This window comes from Lampetra fluviatilis, chromosome 18 (genome assembly GCF_964198595.1).
Source record: "Lampetra fluviatilis chromosome 18, kcLamFluv1.1, whole genome shotgun sequence".
Classification (NCBI taxonomy): Eukaryota; Metazoa; Chordata; class Hyperoartia; order Petromyzontiformes; family Petromyzontidae; genus Lampetra; species Lampetra fluviatilis.
The window spans coordinates 6,291,220-6,312,444 of NC_136292.1; the positions used below are offsets into that span (position 1 = coordinate 6,291,220).

Sequence of the window (21,225 nt, forward strand, 5' to 3'; positions counted from 1 at the left end):
GCCTTTGTGCTCCGCTGCTGCGCCGCGAAGTGTCATGACCTCCCCAAGCAGCCATCCCGACACCGCTACCCAAACTGACATCACGGCACACACCCCCCCCCTCTCCTCCTCCCCCCACCATCTCGATCCACCCACCCAACAGCACAACCGCCGCGCCACCCGTCCACCCATCCCCCACCGCATCGCTTTTCATCCCCCAACCACCACCACCGCCATCGCCAAAACCGCACACCAAACCAGCCCCCTCCACGGGCACCTGGCTGGCACCGATCTCTCTCGCCCCCCCCCCATGCATCCAGACCCCCAGATCGCCGGGAACAAAAAAACAAACCGCGCGGTGACATTCGCCGCTCACGTGACGAGTCACCTGCCCCGGCGTCCCCGTTGCGACGCACTCGGGTTGAGTGGAGGCCGGGAGATGCGCGTCGATGTCTGCATGTTGGGACTTTCTTCCCGCCGTGCGGAGCCAACCGTGCGAATCGGATGTGCGGGGAAGAACGACACAACTCGACAGAGTTTACGAGCATGCGGGCGGGGTGGTGGGAGACTGTTATTCAATTTATCTTATCTGTAGTATTATTTGTTGTATAATTTCGTAGTATTATCAGTTTTTTCTTCTAGTAGTAGTCGTAGTAGTAGATTTTGCGAGGCTTGCCTCCGAGGCTGGAGGGTTCTGAACTCTCTGACCTCTGACCCATCCCTACCGGATATCTGTGAAAAAAAGAGCTTTACAGCTCATCGGATTCGTCCAGCACAAATACAGATTCTGATTTTTCTCCTAAGCAGTAGGTGCGAGCAGCAGAACCTGCGCTCTGAGTGAAAGGAGGCACGCGTTGAGATGCAGCCGTTGACAATCCGAGGGGCCAATTTGAATGTGCAAACGACAAGAACACTTCCTCTCACCGTGACAGAATAACAGTGCAGGCTGGTGGGGAACCACGAGTTCCAAACAAGATGAATAAAATATGTGCGTGTGACAAAAATAAAACACTCAGCCTCTGGTGCATTATGGGGGAAACAAACAAACAAAAAATCCGCGAAGTGGATTGTGCGTCTCTTGCCTTAGGCCACCAACACAACAACAACAACTATTTCAGAAAATGTGGCCGACTGACAGCATCAGCAGTGCCGTGGCGATACAGGCCAGACTGTTGACAGGTTTCATCCCTACGAGGACTCATCGGCACGGCAGTGTCACCAATTCTCACTGCTGCAAAATCTGCCTCTGGTAACCGTATACGTGGAGTACCCCCCCCCCCCCACGTCCACGCTGACGATGAGAGGGGGGCCCATCTGAAAGACCCTCTTGTGTTGTGTTTTTTTCTTTCTTCAGAAGCAACAACATCTGTGTGCGCAGGCTATACAATTGCAGGCAAATTGGATTTTAAATTGCTTCAAGAGTTCACGTTATTTGATTATCTCCTTTTAAATGAATGAAATAACCACATTTTTTTCCAACCACGTGGCTTTTTACCGTTGCACCGCTCGGTGGAGTGCATGGATTTTGGCCCCGGCAAGCTCGGAGGGAAGGGGGTTCACAAGCGGACATTAATTGAATCGCCGATTGCACGACAGTTTGGCCGATCGCTACGTTCGGCCGTACAGGACTCCCGGCTATTTATAAGTAGTAGTATTTCATTACAGTATCATCAAAATCGATTTCCATTGCCACAAAAAGAAGAAGTTCATATTTATATACCAATCAGACAATCATTACACCGATAATAATAATAATAATGGGCACATATAATAACAGTAACGGGAGCCGCGGTGGTGGAATGTTAACTACCTCGCCAGGTATACAGGAGGTCATGGGTTCGATCCTCGCCCCTGATGCTTGTATATTTGGAGTATGCGTGTCTCTCTCTCTCTCTGTGGTCGTGTGGATTGTTCTCTGATACTTCCGGGTGTTTCCCTCCACATTTAGAATTCTGCATTTAGAGTATCTGGCCAATAATCACTTCTACGTGATAAGTCACTTCGTTGAGCTATCACTTGTGATAGCCAGGTGGCTTTTGAACAAAATAACTACATAGTTCAGTGGGCGTCACCTGATAAAATGAAAAAGAAACACTCCCGTCGCTTCGTCAGTCGAGTTTGTTCACTTCGTATATCGATATCGTAACCGGCATTCAAACGCCAACGATGCACATCGCCTAGCTAGGTGCAAATCCAAAGCGAGGTATTAGTTCTTCAGTAAAGTAATGGGTTATGTGCAGGATGACACTGTCTGCTGTAGTAGTAGGTAGTTCAATGAAACATGCTTGCGAATTCACAGATATATTCAACAAAGCGTATGTTAGACTGATGAGTTCTCTTTCGATGAACCACGTACGATTGCTTTGTTAAGATGCTCTTCAACCTGTATCTCATGTACGCCCACTTCATAACTCTAGCTACATCGTGCGCTGTCTGTCCGTGGTATAATTTGAGACGTATCTATTTCCAAGTACTTAAACACCCACGCAGTGGCTTTACAAAGTGATAAACTATTATTGTGCAATGTCGGGGTGGGGGGGAGCGGTGGCGCAGCGATTAGCGCACTGTGCTATTAGCTCAGCAACCTACCCACAAATAATTTCAGCGGTGGATGACACTTGAATAGAACCTTAGACACCTCGAATTTGGTCATTTTCACGATCCAAAACGGTGAAGTATAGTCAGGCCCCCCCACCCCCTACTACACGGCCATGACTTACACAGCATAGGGAGGCCTTATCCAGCAGTGGAATGACAAAGGGCTTTACAATTAAAATGATTAGAATTAATCCCATGTCGCAAACTATATTAACAGCAATTTCATTTTCTTTTCCTTTTTTATCACGCAAAAAATATCCAATGCGTTCGTACAGGTTGATTCCAAGCAATGTCAAACAATTGGAAGTAACGAAACACGGTTGACACAATATAGCATAGTGCACTGTGCGTTGACACGAGCGTGTGTTGGTGTTCGGTTAAAAACAGCGCAGGCCGACCCTCTGGGGCCATTGTGCGATGGCTTTGCTCGAAGCCTTTGTTAACAACGACGACGACGATAAAAACAAGTATAACCCGTAAAAACAAAGTTTTTCACTATAAATCCTTTATATGCGTGGCGGCTAGAGTCCTCTCGTCCACCTATGGGTCAGATGATTGTCTGCCAGTATTAAGCAATTGGTAATTAAATATTTAATTTGTTTTCCCTAAACAGTGTCAAATTTTGGAAAAAAAATTTCACGAAAATTAATTGTCTCGCACAACGAGTCTGTGTGCAAAATGTCAGCTCGATTGGATCACGGGAAGTGGGTTAAAAAGGACCGAAAGATTTGCACGGTCGTAAGCAAGCAAGCAAGCACGCAAGCAAGCAAGCGAACTTAATATAAAGGTTTAAAAAATCAGACGCGGCCAGAATAGTCGGAGTACATTACGGTGCGTTGCGCTTCAGAGTCAAGTGGAAGCGCGCTTCGCGGCTGGGCCGAACATCCCATTGTGGAAAGAAAAATGAGACTCGATTGTAACACGCGCGAGCGTGTCACACAAGTACTTATTGGCTCGTTTGGAGAATGCCGGCAATCAGTTTTTATTCTCGACAAATCACGCGACGATGCTGCTGCTGCCGCCGCCACCGCTTGGTCCAGTTGTGCACAATCACAAAAGACAATACACTTTGAAAAAAGGGACATTGCCTGAAACGTCACAGATTATTGTTTTTAAGGACCACGCTGTTATTTACGAGTGTGTTGAGTTGTATTGTTTTGTTGTAATACAGTATACACATCTGCTCTGCGTTATTCATCCACGCGCCGAATGAACAGCAACAACAACAACAAGAATATTCGCGACGTGGCTTGTTCTCTTTCAAGCCCAGGGTTGGCCGCGCAAGCCTCATCGTGGCCGCTGCTCTTGACTTGATCTCCAAAAACAAATTTTCAGCACCCCCCCCCTCCCTCCCCATCCACCACCCCCCTCCTCCCCTTCTTCGAACGCTCGATTTTTTTTTTTGGGGGGGGGGGGGGTAGGGAGTGGGGGGGGTGGGACACAACGTGTGTCTGTCCGTCATTCGGGCCACCGTCTCGGCCGTGAGCGCGCGCGCGCACGCGCGAGCACCGTGGCGGCGCTTTGCGCCCCGAGTAGCAGCTGGCAGGGCCATCTGGGATCGCGGACGGGGCTTGCACGTGAGCCGGGCGTGTTGGGAGGCTTGTGCCGAAGCCGCAAGCTCACGGGCGCGCCGCGGGCCGCGCTCCTCTGGCCCCGAGCCGCCGCCGCCGTCGTAGTCAGATTGGCGCTGGTGGTGGTGGTCGGTGGTGGTGGTGGTGGTAGTGGTGGCGGTTGGAAATATTTAAGTGGCGTCGCAGAGGGATGAGGTTGTGGCGGCGGCAGCGGGAGAGAAGGGAGGTTTGGTGGGGGGGGGGCGCGGAAGGAGTTAGTGGTGCGTGCGAGCGGGTGGGAGGAGGGAGTGGAGGGAGGGATAGACGGTCCGTTGAATGGTCAAAAGCAGAGGGTTGGTGGTGGTGGTGATGGTTGCGGTGTGGAGTTGACCCTGGGGCGGTTAGCGCGCCGCGTTACCAACCCGGCGACCCGAGTTCGATTCCCGCTCACGGCCAATCCCAGTGACGATTATCTGAACCGGTCCTGGGCCTGGTGCGGTGTGCAAACATCGTCACTCGGGAGACAAAGACGGATAGGCGTGGTGCTGGCCACCCACCCCCTCGTGTGCCGGCCTTCATAGGTGCTGCTCGCAAACAGCACTTGCCCCAACAGTCTATGCAGGCTATACGGGTGATCTTTGTCATTGGTGTGAAGTTGGCCCTGGCGATGGGGGTAACATCAGCGTCGACGTGGCCCTCTGTTGCCCCCCCCCTCCCCGTCCTTCGCAAACGTGTCCGCACGCACGCACGTGGGTTGCGGGCTGCTGGGCAGCAACTGCACCTCGCCCCGTGCGCTTGAATTGCCGGGGAGGACGTCTAACTCCCCTCTCGCCCCTCCACCCACCCCCCTGGGGAGGGGGGCGGCGGCGGGGGTGTGGGGGGGGGTGCTGACGGTTTTGCCACAGGAGTCGGTTCACAAACAGCGAAGTCTCGGAGGAGCGACCACTCTGACCTGGGCCATCTGTGTTAATTACAATGAGCTCTGTAGGTGACTCGAGCGGGATATCGCCCCCAACGGCAAGCAGCGACCACGTGTGAGCAATCTGCCCCCTCCTTACACCCCCCCTCGCCCCCCCCCCCCCCCCCGGGCGAATACAATTTCTCTAGCAGCAGCTGATAATCAAATTTCTGTTTTTAAACACATGTTTAAATACGATTCAGTGTGTTGATTTGGGGCGATCTTCTGCTGCTATCGATGCAGAGCAACACAAACAAAATGTCCTCCTTCCCATTCGTGTGGCCAAGCCACGGACAGCCGTATCAAGAGGTTGCGTCGCTGTCGACGGGCGCGATGTCCTTTCAATTGTTCGTTCCGAATGTTTTACACAACGCGCGGGCGCCGCGGTGTTGCAGTTGTTGTCGTCAAATGATTCTTCTAAACTCGCGAACATTTCCGAAATTGATTGCTTCGTTTTACATGGATGTGTTTTCATTCACGGATGGGTCTCTCTGTCATGAACAAAAAAACGCAATTCTAAGTGCTTTGGTTTTCCTTTCTCTCCCTCTCCTTGTGGAATATAACGAGACGAATATTGGAGATTTGGAGCGCGCTATCCCTGGAGTACAAAGGGGAGATTGACTGTTGCCCATTCACAGAGGGGAGGGGCGCGAGAACTAGACCAACTAGCCTTCGGAACAGATTTGTGGTTAAAGGCAGTTAAGTGTTATTATTCTACATCTTTCCTTCACACGTCACAGTCGTACGATCTTGATGGAAACATATCCGATTCAGGGGAAGATCTGTCTATGAACACCACTCTGCCTTACGTGAGTGCAGCTTGTGTGCACATTATAAGATCCGCCGTATCGCCTTAACCGACCGTGCTAATCGCGCCTCCGATTATCACGGTTATCTGCGTACGGTGCGAAAGAAGGTCAACATACGTACGTACATACAAGTGTGTTAGCTCAGCACTTATGAAGGTCGGCACGGCCCACGAAAGGGGTGGGTGGCAAGCACCACGCAAGGCCGCCTTTGTCTCCCCACATCGCACCAGGTAGTAGTTTGAGGCTGAGTCGACCTAGTGGAGGCCCATAACCGATTCAGATAATCGTCATTGGTGTTGGCCGTGAGCGTGAATCTAACTCGGCTCTTCGGGTTCGTAGCGGAGCGCGCTAACCGTTGAACCACCGCTCCCCGTATACAAATACACATTGGGGGGTGCCACTCACTGTGCACGTGGGAGAGTGAAGAAACAGTATCCTGGGATCAGTTTATTCCTTGAGGTGTGATAGTCGACAGGTGAGAATCTCGTTTCACTTACAGGCTGCTCATGATCCCATCCTCCTCCTCGCCTCTCGACTAAACCTCTGTTGTGTTATCGACTTTGATCCACGTCTCAACTCCGTGGAGCAATCAGTGAACGTCGAGAGAGAGCGGCTTCAAGCTCGCAGTGGCTTCAACTTGAAAAGGCAATTGAAGACAATCCAGGGGACGCGACCTTGCAAATAACAAACTTGAATGTCGAGTGGCAGCCCTAATGTACAGGACTTATTCCATACTCCACCGGAGGCAAATGACTTGCCCCACTGATGACAGCGATCGCGCATACGTGAAGTCTTTGTCACGAGTCTCGAGGCAATTAGTCCGTGGGCCAGAGCAGGAATTTAGTACCACTGACGGTAGCAAGCATAGCACTTAGTGGTGACTAATAACAGTGAATCACGCGATGATTAACCCCACTCGTTTTAAGCGGCAATCGCATAATTCACTGCTCTTGGTCACAAAGAGAAATCGGAACCACTTGAGGTTTTCCACCTTTGGTGGTACCGTTAAGTTGACAACTGCGAAAATAGATCTTCATAGCTCATCGGATTTCTCCAGTTTACATTAAGATTCTACTCCGGAATATTTGGTCTGGGCTCATGGACTAAATGCAGACCTTCATGGTGAAACCGCCTAACTAAATAAATTACTAATGCTCCACGTAGCATTTGTTTAAGGCCCATAATGTAAAGTGTAGTTTTTGTTGTTATATTCTTCCAGTTATTACCCTAGACTTGAATCCATTTGAGCAAAATGTTAATGTCTCACCCTTGTAGAACATAGAAGTTGCACCAGTCACGCAGTTATGATGACCCATCGCAGCTCGCCTGGGCGAGGGGGGGGGGGGTATGACTTAGCCCATCATCCTTCGGGACTGATAAAATAGATACCGCTGTGTGGGGGAATACAGCGGCGGTTGTCCTATGGAGGGATTCTCTCACCTCCATTGAGACTGTGGAGTTGCCACCACTGGCTCAATGGGGGGCTGTACACAGGAGACGAGCACACCATCTCAATGGCCATTCGAGCGAGGAACTGAACCCCTGAGTGGGACTTCACTTTCTGAAAAAGCCCCAACTGGACGTCTGTGATTGGAAAGAAAGCTTCAAAGCTCATCGGATTTCTCCGGAATAAAAAAATTAAGATTCTGGTTCGGACTTTATATATGACCACATTCTAGATTTGAAGTTTTCGTGACTGCAATGATTCATACTCTTAGTTCTTTCGGTAAAGTCACGTAGGTAAAAAAATAGATTAAAATTAATAAAAATAAAATAAAAATCACGACGTTTCGGAGACGTGTGTTGCCTCCGAAACGTCGTGATTTTTATTCTATTTTTATTAATTGTAATTGAATGTTTTACCTACGTGACTTTACCGAACGAACTAAGAGTATATAACCACATTTGTGTTTAGGAGCTAAACTAAGTCTGAGCACCGTAACTTTTACTTCCGACGCACTGGCCTGGGTTTACAACTTTCCCTGCTGCTGATGCTGCTGCTGATGCTGCTGCTGGTGCTGCTGCTGATGATGATGATTACGAACAGCGGCGAGACAATCGTGAGTGCAACGGAGGGATTTGGTGTCCCTGCAGACTTCCGGTGGGCCGACCTGAAAGTGGATCTTGTCAGTCACTCTTCTCGCTTCTATCACCGGAGCCACCCTTGCTCGAGGCGGTACCGGAAACGCAAGAGCGAGGGAATTGTTGACTTCTTCGTGGGTAAATATTTAATGCTCACCCCCCCATCACTCCCTCCACCTCCCCGCTCCGCGTGGCCCCTCTCCGCGAATTCGATGCTCGCAAGCTCCCTCCCTCTCTATCGCTCTCTCTTCATCAAGCGTTAGGCGCGTGACAAAGACTCCGCGGCTGGAGAAATGAACACTTCCAGCCCATGATGTCACACCGCCCGATGTGGACAGGAACGAGTAGGGGGCACAATAGCAGGCTCATTCATTCTGCTTGCACAGGGCGGCTGTGAAATTACATTGGGAGTGTAACGTTTTTATCGTGTGTGTGTGTGTTTAGCATCTCTATTAAATGTGTAAGGAGAAATAAAACGGATATTATATTTTTTATGGTTTTGTTTTTCGATTTTGTTTTCTTGTGTTTGAAATAACTTTTTTTCAAAGTTGCAAAATTTGATAAGCTAGCAGCGCGCAAGTCCTTTGGGAATTACCGTCCAGTCAGCCAGCAAAACTTGGTTGTAATCATGTATAGTATGATGGTTAATCGCCAGCATAACAAGTGCAGCATAACTTAGTTTAACATGCTGCTATTGTTGTAGTTATCCCCCGTACTGAGAAAATACCGAATTACAGTCTGCAATAGCTACTCTTTAACAATGCCACCAATGAAATAAAATGTGGATGCATGGGTGAGTGAGTCATTTGGTGAGTGAATGGGTGAGTGGTTGGGTGAGTTGGTGGGTAAGTGAGTGGGTAAGTGAGTGGGTGAGTGAACGGGTGAGTAGGTGGGTGAGTGAGTGGGTACGTGTGCATGCCATGTCGTGTATTGTCAGTAATTTGTGGGGTTTGTTTCTGATTTGTGGGACCCGTCACACGTACGCACAGCAGTACCTCCTTCGAGTTCAACGCATTGAACAGACAACAAACAACTTGCAATCGACAAGAGCAGTTCTTTTGAATATTTTTTAATTGTTGTTGCTGTATTATTGTCGAATACACAGTCGCCATAATACGAAAGATACATCTGAGACAATATAAGACACTTGAAGATTGACTACATGAATAAGGCAGCATGGATGACACATGCTCTAAAGCTTCAGAGAGATCAGGTGTTCTACAATTTTGACATAATAAATAACGATGAAGCGTATACTTAATATATCCAAAACATTTAAACGCAATTTAATAATAAATAAAACTTTTTTTTAAATTCATAACTTAGGTTGCACATATTATTTAACGAAGAATGAAGCGACACAAATCAGACACCCCGACAAATAAGCACACGCACAATATAAACAAATGCTATGCATTCACACGCATGATACAAAACAATTAATTTAAAAAACAATGTAATCGATTATAATTATTTTCAAAAAGCGATTGTAGATACCTTTGAACAAGGACATTTTTTTTCATGTTTACAAATGTTAAAGCGTACAGAACATGACACACCACTTAACGCGTGTCTTCTTCTCTGGTATATATATTTTTGTTTAATATTTATGGCATTTATTTATTTATTAGAAAACAAGGCTATCTGTGAGTGAGCAGTGACAAACCTTGGGGTTACGAGAGAGGCCCTTTTTAAGACAACGATAAGAACAATTAGCCACCTCTCGGACTTAGCGCAGCAAAAGCTATTTTGTGTGACATCCTGCAAATAACCTCAACTCTCTCACTCGACTCCCTCTCTCTCTCACTCTCCCTCTCTCTCTCTCGAATCGTGACATGGGAGAGTTGCGACAGTCAAGAGAGTTGCAAGGTGCTCAACCCTCCTCCATCAACAGGTCGGCCGAACGGGCATTTGAAGCAAAATGACCTGCCGGTTTTCGGACGGGTGACACTTGTTAATGTGCCGCGTGAGACCCGGGGAGCTGTAGAATGTGAGCGCGCAGAACTTGCACAGAAACACCTCGGTGGCCGCTCCCTGCAGTCGAATCAATCTCTCCACGGCCGCCGCCTTGGCCGCTATCCGCTCCCCGATGAGGTAGGGGTCTCCTCCACTCGCCTGCAGAGCCGCCTCTCGTGCCTCCATGAAACGGCGAGCCGTGGCGCTGGCATCGGGCGCTTGGTGGTGATGGTGATGCTGCTGTTGCTGATGGAGCCACGGCCGAGCGTGCTGTTGCTGCTGCTGCTGTTGCTGCTGCTGATGTTGCTGTTGCTGTTGTTGCTGCTGCTGTTGCTGCTGATAATGCTGCTTCTGCTGCTGCTGCTGTTGCGTGGATTCGACGAAGGCGCGCTCTCCAAGGTGCTGAACGGGCTGGTGCACGGCTAAGTGCTTCTGCAGGGACGCCTTGCGACGGAAACGCTTGGAGCACTGATCACACTCGAACTGCCCTTCGTCCGGCACAGCGTTAGAGGGTACCGACCGCTGCTCGTGCTGCGTCTCACCCTCGCAGCCCTGCTGCTGCTGCTGGTGCTCGCCTGTCGCCTTGGATTCGTCCTCCGCCCTTGCCTTGTGCTGTCCGGCGTCTGTGCCCGCGCCGGCGCCCGCGGCGGCGGCGGCTGCGACAGATCGCGGCTTGTGCCACCGCCGGTGCGAGGCCAAGTTGGCCGGGCAGCTGAACACCTTGTCGCACTCGGGGCAGCGGTACTCGACCTTGATGATGCGCGAGCACTTGTGCTGCGCCAGCGACAGGGGGTCGAGGTACTCTTCCTTGCACAGTTGGCAGATGAACTCGGCCAGCGGTCTGGCGCCGTCGACCACCTGCCGGGGCTTGGGCTCCACGGGCTCCTCTTTGATGCGCAGGCCGAGCACGGGCGACGTGAGCACCTCCTCCTTGAAGCTCAGCTTCTTGGACGTCTTGTACTTCTTGGGAGGCGGCTTGTCTCCGCGCTCAGCCGCCGCGCTCTTGCCGCCCGCTCGCTTCGAGGCGACGGCGACAGCGGCAGGAGGAGGAGGAGGAGGCGCGGAGAGAGGCGGTTGCACGGCCCCCAACAGCGCCAACTTCACCGCGATCGGCGGTGCGGCGACAGAGTGGAACACTCTCTCCAGATGAGGCAGCTGCTGCAGGGATGACGACGACGACGACGACGATGATATCGACAACAGCGGAGGAGGTGGTGGTGGTGGCGGGTGCGGATGGAACGAGTCGGCCGCCACGGGAGAGCCCTGCATGTGAAAGCTGCGCCCGAAGAATTGCTTGTCTTGCTCTCCGGCGCTCACAGGCCGCACGGGGCTGTAGGAGGAGTAGCCCGAGTCGGGAGTTCCGAACTGAACCGGCCGCTCGCGCTCCGGCGTGGGCGTCTGCGACCGAGGAGGCGGCGGCGGCGGCGGCGAGGGTCCCGCATCGCGGCGAGTCACGGAGGCCGAGAGGCGAGCCGGGCTGGCGTGTGGGGGTGGAGGAGGAGGAGGAGGAGGCGGCGGCGGTGGCGAGCGGTCCGGCCGGAGATGGGTGGACGAGTCGTAGAGCGACGCCGGCTCGGAGCTGGGCGACCCGTCGTCCTGCTCGCGAATTCTGTACGAGTTCGCGGCCGAGCGCTTGCTCCGTTTCACCAAGAAGCCGCGAGGCATCCTCTCTAGTTCACGCGAGCGCAGACGCCGGATTTGTAAATCGCTTCGCCCCACCGGAGGGGATTTTACGGATGCAGGCACTGGTCTGTCAACGTCTCTTCGGTAATGTTTTTTTTTGGTGTCAAAACATGCGCGCGGATCAACGACGATATTGTCTCACAGCCAGCAGCAGCAGCCGTCACCAGTACGACCGCTTAAGTTTGGTTCCGTGTTCGCGGCAGTAGCAGCAGCAGTCGTCGTAGTAAACACACGCGCACGCTCTCGCTGTTCCGCTAAATATATGTCTGTGGTGGTGGTGTTCTTGTTGGTCTAAGGCGCAGGAAGGTAACGAGCAGCGCTGTGGACGCGGTGACTCGGGCGAGGAGGGGGAGGCCGAGACGCGGTGCTTTGCAATGCGAGCCGGGGCATTTCTTCACTGTTTTTAACGGCGCCCACCGCTATTGTTCCCTCCTTTGTCGCGCCTGAGTGGAGCCGCGCCAGCCAATGGGGACTTGCACCGCGCATCTCGGGAGAATTGAGTGAGCAGATGTAGCGAGCGCCTTCCGACAAATTCACTCCCCCACCACCACTCCGCCCGCCCGCCCGTTCACCCACCACAACCTCTCCCTACCCCCTCCATACATCCATCCCCCATCCATCGCTCCCCTCCTCCCTCCCTCGCTCCCTACCCGCCCCCGGCACCACGCCACAACCCATCCCTTTCGCCCGTGCACCCGCGGCCAAGACTCGACCAGCACCCCACCCCCCACACACCCCCACCGCTAACTCCTGGACAAACCCCCCACACCACACACCCACCCACCCGCACCCCCGCCCCACCACCACCACCACCACAAGCCTGGGCAGTCTCCCCACAAGCCTCGCTGTTTTCTGAGCCATAATTCAGCCTTGCCACGCGGCGCACGCCTCCCATTGTGCGGCCCCCATTGAGAGCGAGCGCCGGCCACGCGTCGTCGCTTTGTCTGTGCCCCGCGGGCGGCTATTAGGAGCGCAGAAGGGCCGAACGCTGCCAACTGCCGCGACTCAAGTATGCGCTCACTATGCATGAGGTCAGGCCAGCAGCAAGGGAATTTGAATTTCAATGCCCCGACCACCACCACCACCCCCACTCACCCTGCCACCCGCCTCCAAGTCCCCGTCGCCCTCCGCTTCCCCCCCCCTCTCTCTCTCTTCTTCATCTCATGGGGGGCGAATATTCAATGGTCGTTGTGTTGAACAAATGCCGAGTATAGCCACCGCCACCACCAACACCACCATTCCCGATAGGTGTAGAGACAGCATGTCCTTGAATGACGACTTCACGGCATCGATCGGGTTTGTGCGCGAGCGCACTGGGCTGGGCGACTCAGATGTCTCCTCCCCCCCCCCCCCGGCGCGCGCCGCCTCTTCAGGGCACCACCTCTTCTGCAGAACACCACCGCCTCTTCTTCAGCGCCCACCTCTTCTTCAGGGCCCCACCTCTTTTTCAGGGCGCCACGGCCTCTTCTTCAGCGCGCCGGCGACTTGAGCGAGCGACAAAGTTTGGCCCCGCGTCGTCGGGAGAGCCGAGGGCGCGCGGAAAAGAGACACAACTGGTTGTTGGGACTCGCGTAGGTGGGGTGGGGAGAAAAGGTCTTTTCTAATAAATATATATGAGTAAAATATTATCCGTAATAAAGGGGTTTTTTTTGGGGGGGGGGCGGGGAGGTTCGATCGCGTATATATATAAATGTGTCGTTAAATCCGCCACCACCCGGCACAGCCAATTTATTAAGGTTTGTTTACGTGACAACCCCTTACTCATTTGCTGCGTCGGGTGGTGGCGGGTTTAACGACACATTTATATTTACGCCATCTAACTCCCCCCGCCTCCCAGTTTTTTTTTTATTGTGGATAACATTGATCGCGAAAGCCAACGTGTTAAACTTTCAACATATTATTCTCGAATGCACTTTAGTCCATAAATAACATGCATTGTCTAGGGCGAGAGGCAGACTTTACAAATCACGCGACCATATTTATGTAATAACATCGGCGTCATGGCCTCTTAGTGTTCTCCACTTCTCGAGTGTCAATATTTACTTGACGCTGCTGCTATTTTTTATTATTTGTTTTGAACGTTCACCGATTCTGGATTTTCCACCTGGAATTATTGCTCGAGGATGTGCAGCAAAGACAAAGACAAAGATGCCCCCGTATACAGCCTTCGCAGACTGTTGGGGCAAGTGCTGTTTGCGAGCACCTATGAAGGCCGCGTGGGTGGCCAACACCACGCCCGACCGCCTTTGTCTTCCCAGTGGCGATGTTTACACACCTCAGTAATTTGAGGCTGAGTCAATCTAGGGGATGCACAGGACCAGTTCAGATAACCGTCATTGGTGTTGGTGACCACGAGCGAGAATCATGAGCGGGTCGTCTTCTTCGGAGCACAGCGCGCTAACCGCTACACTACCCCTCCCCATATATATTGCGTACACATACATACACACTCACACATATCTTTGTATAATATACATATATACATACATACACACACACGTACGTACAAAGAGGATGATTTTTTTTTCATTCGAGTTCAAAAATCGTAAAAACCTGGCCAGGTGGCCCAGCCGTAGAGCGAGCTGATGGCCAATTAAAAGGTTGCGAGGGGGTGGGATAGGCAGGGTAGGGGTGTGAGTGGTGATGGAGGAGGGGAGAGGGGTCGACTCAGCCCATCATCCCTCCGGGGTCAATAAAACAAGTACCACTTTGTGTGTAAGCCAACAGCGGTTAGGTCTTGCGTCAACTCGCCCACCCCCCTACCCACCCACCGACCGACCACCCGCCATGGGAATGTGGAATTTCACACCACCGGCTGAGGGTTGTAAACAGGAGACGAACACGGCAGGAATTTACTTTTGAATAAAACATTTTTTTTTTAATCCGTGGTTTTTAATCAGAGTGGACAAAGGAGTGAGTGAAACAAATCATCATGGCGCGTCTTTCGAGGCACGGTTTACCATTTTTTTGTTTGAATAAACCGGCCGGCATTGTTGCACCCCCACCCCACCCCCTCGAAATAATCAAACTCGTTATTTGTCCGGGCAGACAGTTCGATTCCAACTTGGCAACGTTTCATTACGCGCGAGACTCGCATTGTGGCAAGAAATTATGAATGATGCACGGCGCCTTTTAGCTTTGTGCAATAAAGAAAGAAAGAGACACATTATTAGCGCTTCCCCCCTCCCCTACCCACCAAAAAATAAAAGCCCCCCCCCATTGTTGTGCAACCTGCACGGAAAGAACACGTGCTAACACACGAGCCGGAGGTTCGGCGAAGAGGGCTTGGTTCGGCTTGTTCTGTTTTTATCGATTCGACGATTGTCAACGCATTATGCCGCGGAGGCGGTGGCGGTGGGTGCTTCGTGGAGCAATAGCACAAAATATAAACACAACGCTGGCTTCTAGAACGCGATCGTGCGTGCGTGCGTACGTTCTGAGTGTGATGTCAATCACTGCGAGCCGAGAGACTTCTGTGCGGACCTAATCTGACAGTGGGAGAGCCGATTGCTCATTGATCGGATCAGCAAAACATCCCAAGGCAGGGAACCCTCCAGAACTCGAGGGATTTGAGACTCACGGAGTCTTCCCCCATCCCAGGTTAAATCATTGGCATGAGTGTTGGTTGAAGCACAACGTTACCCAGCGTGGATGAGTAGGCCAAATACCCTGTAGAGGCCGGGGGGCGGGGGGCTCTCTCTTTCGAGAGAGACAGAGCTATCCCTCTAGCGGAGGTCTGTTCGCAAGCGGTGGCGTGAGCAAGCAATTGCAAGGCTGCGCCTTTATCTACTATTGGACAATGCGTACATGATTAACAACCCCAATTAAGCAACACATCCATAATATGTAGATAAATCCATCTTGGTGGTGCGAGGGGGGGAATGACAAACAATAACATTTGACCAATATCAGTGTCGTGATTGATAGTTGCTCTAACATTCTCATGCAAATTCACTTTATTAAACAATTACTTACAGCGGTATCTAAGGGAAACAATCAAATTAACACCCCGACAATAATTTCCGCAAATTTACCCTGGCAGTGTTTCGTGATAGGCCACGTGTCAGACAGAGGTAGCATAATTGAGAGGGGGTTGGGGGGTGGGGACTTCACCAATTAGTTCGTGTGTGCATGCGTGTGTGTGTGTACACGTGTGTGTGTGTGTACACGTGTGTGTGTGTGTGTGGACGTGCGTGTGTGTGTACACGTGTGTGTGTGTGTGTGTGCCTGCATGCATGCGTGTGGGGAGCCGTAGTGTAGCGGATAGCGCTCTGCGCTAATAACCCGGCGTCCCGAATTCGATTCCCGCTCAGGGCCAACGCCAGTGACGATTATCTGAACCGGTCCTGGGCCTTCCCTAGATCGACTCAGCCTCAAATGAGTACATGGTGCGGTGTGTAAACATCGCCACTAGGCAGACAACGGCGGTTGGGCGTGGTGCTGGCCACCCACCCCCTCGTGTGCCGTGCCGGCCTTCATAGGTGCTAGCTAACAGCACTTGCATCTCAACACATTTGAAGTGGCACCCTCCAGTAGCAGCTCTCCCTGTGCGGCACATGTATGTATGCATGCATGTTGAACTTCTTTCGCACCGTACGCAGCCAGCCGTGCTAACCGGAGGTGGTCTGCAAACCGGGCATTTTAGTCTGCCAGTCAGGGGCAATGATTTCTACGCAAAATCGCAGTTGAGCAATTGGTGATAACTACCAACACAAACGAGTCAAGGTTGTGGAATGTTTTATTAATTTATTTGAATGAATCATTTGCGCATTGTAACTGAGCATCCCTTGTGTTCTATCCACTGCTGGATGAGCGTCTGTCCACGCCGTACGGGTCACGGGGGGTTAAGTTATCATCATCAACCTGCACCGCAGACCGCGTTGGTCAGTGATGAAGTTTGGGGCCATAGACGTGGGAGCATGGAAAGTACAATACAACAATGGATTTTTTTTATCAATAGTTCGGTGCTGCACTACCTTCTGCTACCCACCACGTAGCCCCGAACTCTATAGCACCTGTTTCATGCATGGCGGCCGCTCAGTCAAGCACTGCCCAGGCTCAAACTTGCTTAGCCTCCGAGATCTGTTGAGATGGGGCGCATTCCGTGTGGCTTGATCACGAGAGCGCGCGCACATTAAACACTCTCGTTCGTAAGACGCGCGGCCGTCCCTCTCACGATATCCAATCGACCCGTTGACAAGGCAGTAAGGGCGACGGTCATTGTCAATCAGTGGGGTAAACTTAACGTTGAAGCAAACAAAATAAACCGCACAATAGTCGATGTCCGTCTTTAACATCTGCCGACTTGGTGAAAACGTGCCCGTTCCCTCCACTCTCTGTGGAGGAGTAGACCAAGTACTCCCTCGAGTTCTAGAGGCGTTCTCTAGAACAACACTCTATTTGAGGCCCTCTTTTCTTTGCCAGCAATGGCGTGAGAAACCCAATTAATTACATGCCAACCCCCAAGATCCCCCTCCCCCTTCTACATTGCCCCCCCCCTCCCCCGTTCCCCCTCCAAGTTGATTGAAGGTCCCAGTGCTGCTGGGAGTGACCTGTGGATGGTGATTGGCCAGGGCTGTTGCCATGATGCTGCCTCGCGCTGCCAAAAGCGCGAAACTCGCCGGGCCGCGCTCGCGCCGTCTCGAGATCGACGTCACAAAGAAGAGGCCACGTGGGTTCTTGTTTATATCCCGTCTGCCATTCTTGTCCAGACGTTGTTCCGTCTTCTTATTCTTCGTTATCATCCTTCTCCTGCTTCTTCTTTCTTCAGCTTCTTATTCTTCTTTTCTTATCACATTCTAAATGTGCTCTCGACTTCGGCGAAGTACGCAATGGGGCGCTAAGGGTGGCGAGCGCGTGTATCTGCCTCGACTGTATCGCAAGGAGGTCGTGCGTTCTTGCAGGTCGATTCCGACCCTGACGACTGTTGTGTATTTGTAGTTTTGCGTGGATTTTTATCCTCCGTATTTATTTTTATGTCACTTCGCATTTAGAATCAACGTGCGCTCAGAGCATTTGCCCGAAAAAATTTTCAAACACGGTAAGCCACTTACGTTGAGTTATCATTTGTGAAGGACTGATCGCTTCTGAAAAAGAGCCTCATTGCTCAGTTGAGCCTTACCTGGTAAAATAAAAATTGTCAACAATAGTTCACACACAGAGAGAGAGTGAAATGAAATAAACAAAACAAGTTCCTCTTCTTGGTTCTTTCGGTAAAGTCACGTAGAATGGAAATAATAAAATAATAAAAATAAAAGATAATAATATAATATAATTAAATAAAATAATAAAATTATATAATAAAATAATTTTAAATCGAAAGATAAAACTTGTTCCGTTCGGAATTTTAGGAGCTCGCAGCGCACCACCTGGCGTAGTAACAGCACCTGTTGCCAAACAGGGAACGCGCGGTTCAAGTTGTGTGTTTGCGTTGCGTCCTATTTTTTTTTTGGTTGGTTGGGGCGAAAACGATGTGAATGTTAACACTTCGCTTTCTGCCACCAGTTATTGCAACGGGCATCATCGGGCGCTTTCCTGATGATGATGATGATGCTGGCTGTTGTAATCACCAGCGAAACGTCGTGAACTCTAATTGTAAGCGTCGTGGGTTTGCTTTCCAACACGTCGGTGGTGCTGATTAATAGTCACCAATTGGCGCGTCCTGTTCACGCGATAAACCTTCCCAACTGTGTCGGGTCACACAGTACACACACAGTACATACACAGTACACACACAGTAAACATAGTACACATAGTACGCACACCGTACACACACGCACAGTACACACGCAGTACACACCGTACACACAGAGTACACACCGTACACACACAAACACTGTTGTCCCACGTCTGACCGCATAGTCGCATTTGAGTTCATTCAAACCGCATACAGCGAATTGTGGGTCGAAATCGGTTAGCCGCAAATACGGTGCGACATTGACCCCGCATAGAGCGACGTGAATCTGTCCAGGCAAAGACAAATATTCCCCGTACAGACTGTTCAGGCTGTCGGGGACACGTGCTATTAGCGAGCACCTATTCGGGTCGGAGCAGAACAACGCGATCAACTTTTCGTCTCTCCCAGCGCGGATGGTTACACACAGCGCACCAGGCCGCTCCTTTAAGCCCGAGTCGACCTCGGGGTGAGCCCAGGACCCCTTTCAGATATTCGCTCCTGCTGTCGACCGTGAACGGGAATCGAACTCAGCATCCCCGCGCGGGAGGCCCGGTCTCGTAGCGCTAACCGTTGCGCCACCGCTCCCCACGCGACCGTGCGCGCGCACGGACACGCGCGAGCGCACACACGCGCGCGCGTGCGCGCGCGCGTGTGTAAATACAAAGGGTGTAGAACAGGAGACGGGGGTGGTCGGGCGAGCGTTCTCGCTTTGGAAGTTGTAAGGTATCATCTGGGCAGGTGCGAGTGTGATTGGCGCGGAGGGGACGAGTGGTGTTTGCGTGTGTGTGCGCGCGCGTGCGTGTGTGTTTGCATGTATGTGTGTGTGTGCGTAAAAATAGTGGGGAGCGGTGGTGTAGCGGTTAGCGCTACGCTGCGCTACGGACCTGGCGACCCGAGTTCGATTCCCGCTCACGGCCAACGCCGGTGACGATTATCTGAACTGGTCATGGGCCTCCCCTAGGTCGACTCGACCTCAAATGAGTACCTGGTGCGGTGGGTAAATATCGCCACTCGGGAGACAAAGGCGGCCGGGCGTGGTGTTGGTCACCCACCCCTTCGTGTATCGTGCCGGTCTTCATTGGTGCTCGCTAACAGCACTTGGCCCAACCGTCCGTTCAGGCTATACGGGAGATCTTTTTATTTGTAGTGGGGAGCGGTGGCGCAATAGTTAGCGCACAGCCCTACGAACCCTGGCGATTTGAGTTCGATTTACCGCTCACGGTCAATACCAGTGACGATTATCTGAGCCGGTTCTGGGCTTCACCGACGTTGTAAGCATCACTACCGGGGAGACAAAGGCGGCCGGGCGTGGTGTTGCCCACTCACGCCCTCGTGTACCGTTCCAGCCTTCATAGGTGCCCCCTAACAGCACTTGCCCCGACAGTCTGTTGAGGCTTTACCGGGGATCTTTGTCTGTGTGCGTCTGCCGAGAGGACGCGTGTGTGTGTATATATATTTAAGGTGTGTGCGCGTGTGTGCGGTTGAGACGTTGGAGTGCGTGGAGATGTGGGTGCATGCTTAGTTATGGGTGGGTGCGCGCGCGCGCGTGTGTGTGTTTGTCTGTGCGCGCGCGTGTGGATAGGAGACCGCCGCATATGCGTGCGGTACGCATATGCGGCTTGGGGGGAGGGGGGTTTGGGGGGAGGGGTGTGGGGGTGTGTTGGGGGGGGGGGTCTTGATGAAGGGGGGGGGGGAGTCGTGGTGTCAAGCCTGGGTTTATCCCCCGGCTCGTGGCGGCACGAAGCCACGAGGCCAAGCTGAGTTGGGTGGAGGATGGGAGGGGGGTTGGAGTGGTGGGTGAGGGGGGGGGTCTGGGCGGCACGCGCCCGGCACGCGGGCTCCACACAATGAGTGTCCCTTTGGCCTCCTTTGTGTGCCTTGGGGGTGGATTCGTGGATGGGGTGGGTGCTAGGAGGGCTGTGTGTGTGTGTAAGCGTGTGTGTGTGTGCGCGCGCGTGAATGCTCGGGGTAGGGAGTGATGGTGGCTGGGTTGATGTGTGGGTGTGGATTGAGCGGTGGCCCAGTGGTTAGCGCACTGCGCTACAAACTAAGCCGGCCCGAAGTTCGACTCCCGGCCACGGATAAAACCAGTGGTGATGATTATTTGAACCGGTGCCGGGCCTCTGCTATAGGTCAACTCAGCCCTAAATTAGTATCTGTTGAGCTGTGTAAAAACAATATATCAGCGATGGGGAGGCAAAGACGGCCGGGCGTGGTGAGGGCTACCCCCCCCCCCTCGTTTTGGCCTTAATAGGTGATCGCTAACACCACTCACGCCAACAGTCTATCGGGCTGGCTACACAGGGGATCTTTGTCTTTGTGTGTGGCTTCTGGATGGAGGGGTGGGATGAGTGGTCGGGGTGTGTGTGTATAAATGCTGGGGCGGGGTGCGAGGGGGGTAGTCATAGTGGTAGCCTCTGGCCTTGTTTTGTGTCTTGGCTGCGGATCGTGTTTCTGCTGCACAGGAGCGACAGATATTGGATTGAGAGGGACTCGACGCACTACGAGAGATACACAGTGCACTATGGGAGATACACAGTGCACTATGGGAGATACACAGTGCACTATGGGAGATATACAGTGCACTATGGGAGATACACAGTGCACTATGGGAGATACACAGTGCACTATGGGAGATACACAGTGCACTATGGGAGATACACAGTGCACTATGGGAGACACACAGTGCACTATGGGAGATACACAGTTCACTATGAGAGATACACAGTGCACTATGTGAGATACACAGTTCACTATGAGAGATACACAGTTCACTATGGGAGATACACAGTGCACTATGGGAGATGCACAGTGCACTATGGGAGATACACAGTGCACTATGGGAGATACACAGTGCACTATGTGAGATGCACAGTGCACTATGAGAGATACACAGTTCACTATGAGAGATACACAGTGCACTATGTGAGATAC

General features: G+C 52.1%; 2 protein-coding genes across 2 annotated transcripts in view; one reads left to right on the forward strand and one right to left on the reverse strand.

Moving 5' to 3' along the window:
* Positions 1 to 5,073: 5,073 nt before the first annotated feature.
* The window catches only part of CPSF2 (cleavage and polyadenylation specific factor 2), a 53,239-nt gene continuing 37,087 nt past the window's right edge, over positions 5,074 to 21,225 (forward strand). The window contains exon 1 of the mRNA XM_078864424.1: positions 5,074 to 5,161. The gene's annotated coding sequence lies outside the window, so the exon portion shown is untranslated. The remainder of the gene's footprint in view (positions 5,162 to 21,225) is intronic.
* Positions 9,117 to 12,217, reverse strand: LOC144937022 (insulinoma-associated protein 1b-like). Its single transcript, XM_078864263.1, has one exon. It carries the CDS (start codon positions 11,595 to 11,597, stop codon positions 9,864 to 9,866), a length of 1,734 nt encoding a protein of 577 aa, XP_078720389.1. The 5' UTR covers positions 11,598 to 12,217; the 3' UTR covers positions 9,117 to 9,863.

Bases quoted from the DNA above. Each gene is read 5' to 3' on its own strand.
- LOC144937022 (XM_078864263.1), bottom strand. From the start codon at position 11,597: ATGCCTCGCGGCTTCTTGGTGAAACGGAGCAAGCGCTCGGCCGCGAAC.